Source organism: Octodon degus, unplaced genomic scaffold (assembly GCF_000260255.1).
Source record: "Octodon degus isolate 3935 unplaced genomic scaffold, OctDeg1.0 scaffold00010, whole genome shotgun sequence".
Taxonomy (NCBI): Eukaryota; Metazoa; Chordata; class Mammalia; order Rodentia; family Octodontidae; genus Octodon; species Octodon degus.
In genome coordinates, this window is record NW_004524586.1 from 4,977,794 (window position 1) to 4,983,708 (window position 5,915).

Genomic DNA, 5,915 nt, shown 5'->3' on the forward strand with positions numbered 1-5,915 from the left:
GGCTCAGTGGAATAAGCGCTTCCCTGGCAAGCACAAGGGCCTGAGTTCAATCCCCGGCTCCACCAAAAAAAAAAGTAATAGCTGGGGGAAAAAAGTAACAGTTGGGGCCAGGTGTGGTGGAGCACACTTATAATCCCAGCACTTGAGAACCTGAGGCAGGGACATCGCTGAGTTTGAGTCAGCCTGGGCTATACCGTGAGACTCTGTCTCAAAAACTAAAAAAGAAAGAAAAAGGCCGGGCACACTGGTACATGCCTATAAATTCCAGCTACTTGGTAGTGGTTTGAGGTAGAAGTAGGAGAACCTTAAGTTCAAGGCCAGCCTGGATAACTCAATAAGGCCTTATTTTGGACAGGACAGGACAGGAAAGGAAGGAAAAGGAAAAAAACAGGGAGGCTGAGGATGTAGCTCAGTGGTAGAGCGCTTACCTAGCACATGCAAAGACCTAGGTCCTAGATCAACCACCAGTACCAAAAAACAAAACAAACGAAAAAGCCAGAGATCTGTGCAACTGAGTTTCCTACCACACCCCACACACCATACCTGCGGTTAAGCTTGGTTCTGTTGAGAGGGATGTAGGCATAGGGATCAAGTCGTCCCTTCTTTTTCATATCACCTTTTGCTTTCTGTTCATCCAGAGAAACATGGTCAGTGAGAAATGTGAGATTTCCTCTGCCCCCACCCCTAAAATTTTGGCTCTCTATCCTCTTTCCCTTAATTCTCTAAGATGTTAAGAGATGGTACCTGTGGCCCTGGGAAGCTGCTTGCCAAATAGCTTGAGATGCCAATCAGACCTGGGTATGCCCCTTCCTCCTCCCTGAATGCCTGGCTCTTTCAAGGTGCCTCCCAAGGATAGTGACAGGTATAGCTCCTAAATCCTGGGCAACCATCAAGGACCCAACCTAGGAAGCCCAAGCCTCACCCACAGCTCTTACCTTGGCCTTGTATTCAGCCCCAGGTGGGGCCTTCCTGGCCAGTGGACGATGGATGCCAGAGCCTCCAGCTGTTGGGAGAACAGAGGGACCATGTCAGCAGAGCCAGGGCTGCCCATTCCTAGAAGGCAAGGGCTCCCTCCCTCCAAGGGCTGCTAGGGCGCACATGAACAAAGGCCAAGAACTTGGCTCTGTTCTCCAAGCAAGGACAAAGTCCACGCATAAGAGACTGCCCAGTGATCCGACAGTCAACTCAGATTCTCTCCCAACACAAAATGACCCATAGCCTCTAAAGTTAAGCCTGTTCCATTTATTCCAGGAGAAAGAACATGGGTCTTACATTCAAAGAGACCCAAGTTTGGGCCGGCCAGATAACTCAGTGGATTAAAGTGCCTGCTTAGGCAGACACAGGGGGCCAGGAGTTTGATCCCCAGCCTCCCTAGCCTGGTATGCCAGCCTTGCCCCCAGGGTACACTGAGAAGGCAACTGAGTCTGGGTATGGTGGCATGCGCCTATAATCCCAGCACTTGGGAGGCTGAAAAACAGGCAGGGTCACTACAAGTCTGATCTGCATAGTGAGACCCTGTAGGCCCTGTACTAAAGACATTAAAAAAAAAAGAGAGAGATCCAAGTTCAACTCTTGGCTCTACTACTATTTTCTGGAGAATCCTGTTCTCATCTAGAAAGTAGGGAGGGGGCCGGGGAGATGGCTCAGTGGAATAAGCGCTTCTCTGGCAAGCGCAAAGGCCTGAGTTCAATCCCTGGTTCCGCAAAAAAAAAAGAAAGAAAGTAGGGAGGGCACTTTAGGTCTTCCTGCCCCCACCTCATTTGGGCTTCACTCAGCTCTGTGAAATATGAGGTCTGTTCATCCCATTGCACAGAGGTAAAAACTAGCTTAAGAGAGTACAGTATCCTTGCCCCAGGTGAGCTGCTACCTCCAGCCTGGAATCCAATACTCATGGATGGAATTCTGCAATGCTGACTCAGAAGGACTCACTGAGAGACCAGTATGAACTCTTTACAGATGAGAAACTGGAAGCTCAGAGAAGCAGCTGGACCAGACCGAGGTCACACAGCTAAGCCGTAGCTGAGCACATTGTCCCGCCTCCGTATCTTCTGCTGCATGGCCCGGCACTGCTCTCTGCCTAACACGTTATCTTAGAGCAGAACAGGTGAGCAAGGGCTCGAGCTGTGGGCCGTAAGACTCACAGGTTCTTGGATACCACAGGGGCTTAGGGCCTCTACAAGCACAGCAGGCGTTTAGCTCCAAGGGCATAGGCACGAGGCCATGGGGGATACCTTGAGAGGAAGGAAGCAGAGCAACCACCAGCTAGAAACAGAGACACACAGGAAAGGAACCCTCTGGCCTAGCTCAGTATCAATCCTCCTCATCCTGTACCTGTGAACCATCAAGAAGACAGGCTACAAGACTCACAGCTGGAGCTGCTAGATGGATAAGGGAAGCAGGTATTTCCCAGGAAGGGAGGGATAGGTACAGGCCTCACAGAAGGCCCGGGTGATACCTGGAAGAGCTCGGGGTCCTGTGTACAGAAACTCTAGCCCTCAGACTCTCCCTTATTACCGTATCACTTGGCCCAGCTTATTCTTGGGTGTTCAATCAGCCAAACTGCACTGGCACTAACTGAGTGCAACCAGGCTGTATAGCCTCAGGACACTGCTGCCCTGCCCTGCAACTCTGCCTGCTGTAGGTGACAGGACCAGTACATCCCAAGACAGCAGGATGGAAGCCTCACCTTGGTACTGAGGGGGCATTTCCAGCTCTTCCTCCTCAGCCTCTTTCTGCTGCTTACGTTTCTTCCTCTATAGAGAAAAAGCAGGTGATAAACGGGGTCAGTGAACACCAGAAGGTGAGCATGCTCTCTAATGATAAAGGGTAGCAGCAAGCCGCACTGAACACGAAAGGCCCTCTGCTCTTGGTTCCCACTTACAGACACGAAGACCCAGAGCAGGTAGGTAGGTCACACAGCCAGCCAACGGGGAAATGAGGCTTCAGCCCACACCCTGACCACAAGGCCTGCTTCTCCATCCCACGGCTACAAACACCCTGATAGGGGCTACACCCCCAGCCTTGCTCACACAGAAAATGAGAACCTAGCCTCAGACTTCACCCATTCTCTACTCACACAAACGCCACTCCAGCCTTCCTGATACCACCAGCCCACTGAACCCTCACTCAGTGCCAGGCCCTGGGAACAGAGGGCAGGATCCACTCCCAGTGTTCCTGGGGCTGTCATAATGGTGAGGGACCACTGCCCAACTCACTGAAGTCCCTCAGCATCAACAGGGTTGTAGCAGTCAAGAGTCTGCAGAAGTTACAACAGACACGTAGACCCAGCTGACTGCCACAGCAAGTGGCAAGCACCTGCCACCTGTGTGGCACAGGAAGGAAAGGGGCCTGCAGGAGCCCACCCACTGGGCGACCGCAGCAGGGCTCTACCAATCAGGCCTGGCAGAGCGATGCTGTGCAAAGAACTGCAGGCAGTCAGGGCTGGCTCTCTGCTGTGTCTTCAGGCCCAGGAGTGCCTGCTCAAGCAGAGAGAATGAGCTGGGGTACACAAGTACGTCTGGGAGCAAGGACACAACAATTCCAAGGGCTGCAGCACTGTAGAGACCAGAATTTGGATGTCCAGCCTATCGGCCATCCACTGGGGTTCCCACAACTGCAGGAGAAGACATCTCAGCAGCGCCACGTGAGAGCCTCTGGGGATGGTAGTGCAGGTGCTGACCGCCTGCCCGCAGGCTGCACTGCAGTCAGCCTGCACCCCCTCAGGTCTGTCTGTCTCTCTCTCTCTCTGTCTCTCTCTCTCTCTGGCAGAATTGGGGATTGAACTCAGTCCCTTGTACTTGCCAGGCCAAGTGCTTATTCCACTGAACTATCACCCCAGCCGCCCAGTCAAGACAAGACACGTAGGCCTAGGCTCCTCTGTGAGCTGAAAGTCACTCTGGTCAGCTCTCCCCATGCAGGAAACAGAATAGGCTGCCAAGAAATCACAAAGCCATGGATGAGGACATGCTAAAGGAAACACTCTGACTGGGAAAAGATTTCCAGAGAATATGAATAATAAAAATGGCCACCCAAGGGCTGCCCAAATTGCTCAGTACACTAAAGCACCTGCTTAGAAAGACGCAGTGGCTGGGGTTCAATGCCCAGCATTCTGTGCCAGCCCTGGGCGCACTGAGACAGCGACTGAGACTGAGACGTGCACCTGTAATCCCAGCTCTTGGGTGGCTGAACACAGGCGGATCACCATAAGTCTGATCTACATAGTGAGACCCTGCAGACCCTGTACTGAAATAAAAAAAAGGCCACCAGTCATGCATGGTGGCACACGCTTATAATTCTGGCATTCTGGAAGCTGAGGCAGGAGGACCTTTGCTACCAGCCTGGGCTACAAAGTGAGCTCAAGGTCAGCCTGAACCACACAGTGAACCTTGTCCCCCCCAAAAAAAAGAATAGCCACTTAAACATGGTGGCACAGGCCTGTAACCTGAGGCATGAGGATTCCAAATTCAAATCTGAGAACTTAGCAAGACTGTCTTGAAATAAAATATAAAAAAAAGGACTGGGAATAGAGCAGTGTGAAGACCCTGGGCTTAATCCTGAATAAACCTCTCCCTTACTCCCTCAAAAAAGAACAGCCACAGCTTATTCAAGATTCCTCAGAGCCAAGCACTTTAAACAGTTTGTGCTGGGGTACACAGTCATCTGCTGACTGCAGCTACTGCCAGGAAAACAAGACTGGACTGTGGCAGGAATAAGGGGCAGGCCTTGGACCAGGCAGGAAGAGCCCCCAGCCAAGTGGAGCCACAGGGAGGCAGGGCTGGCTGCCAGGTCTGTGAGCAGTACCCATACTCCCGTGGCAGTGCACCCTCAGTTCCCCGCTTGGGGCCCTCTAACATCCTCCACCACAGTCGGACCCCATCACTCTCCCTGCCCAGTGGTCCGAACACATTGTGCATTGTTCCCACACTATCAATAAGGTACTTCCTCAGGCTGAGGTGGGCAGAGCACATGGCAAGGAACAAACTGAAGTTTACGTGTCCAGCTCTACACTAACGCATCTTACATGTCCAATCTCATTACACCATCCCAGGAATTCTCAGGATAGCCTACTTCAACCCCTTATACAAGCTAAGACCTGAGGCTCTGAAACGTTGACTGTGGCTATGAGGTGACCTCACACCTCCCTCTTCACTACAAGTTACTGTACCCCTTGCCTACGGGTGATGCCAAGAAGGCTGGGGACTGGGCCAAGTCTGGAAGGACAGAAGAAACTCCCTAGGAATGCCCTAGAAATAGCCTGGGCTCACAGACAGCTGCATGCTGTCAGGGGAGGCCACAGGCCAGGTCAAGGGAGAGAGGCACCCAGATGAAATTCCTGGGCTCGGTCCTGACTGCCATCCAATGAGCCCCATGGCCTCAGACAAGTGACTCACTTCTGCCCACCCCTCTCAAAATGGATGACAGCATCCCTATCTTATCTTTGGTGCAGACAGGGTGAGAAGCACAGTGCCTGGCCCTGTGTGCTCCTCCGGGGGGTCCCCGTCTACGTGGACTCCTTGATTCTGGAGCACAACACAGGCCAGCTGCTACCCTTCAGCGGCACAACACATGCCCTTGGGGAGGTACAGAGGCTGTGCTCTTCACCCAGCGCACCCTGCAGGACACAGACAGGGATGTTCAGAGGCACGCGAGCTCCGCCCTACGTGCAGGAGCAGCGGCCCACCCCAACTCCCTGCTGCTCGCATCTGCAGAAACCCACTGAGGGGCCGGGGAGGTGGCTCAGTGGAATCAGCGCTTCCCTGGCAAGTGCAAAGGCCTGAGTTCAGTCCCCGGTTCCGCCAAAAACAAAAATAAAATAAATAAACCACACACTGAGCACTGCCTTTGCGATGAGATACATGTTCACTCTTCTGGGACTGGGGATACAGCTCAGTGGCATAGGCGCTTGCCTAGCAAGT

General features: G+C 52.7%; 1 protein-coding gene across 1 annotated transcript in view; it reads right to left on the reverse strand.

The window, feature by feature from the left end:
* Positions 1-5,915, reverse strand: part of Rrp12 (ribosomal RNA processing 12 homolog) — a 51,339-nt gene that overhangs the window by 3,809 nt on the left and 41,615 nt on the right. The window contains exons 30-32 of the mRNA XM_004625690.2: positions 2,687-2,753; positions 936-1,003; positions 544-626 (exon numbers count right to left, since the gene is read on the reverse strand). Coding sequence (XP_004625747.1) covers positions 544-626; positions 936-1,003; positions 2,687-2,753 — 218 coding nt within the window. The remainder of the gene's footprint in view (positions 1-543; positions 627-935; positions 1,004-2,686; positions 2,754-5,915) is intronic.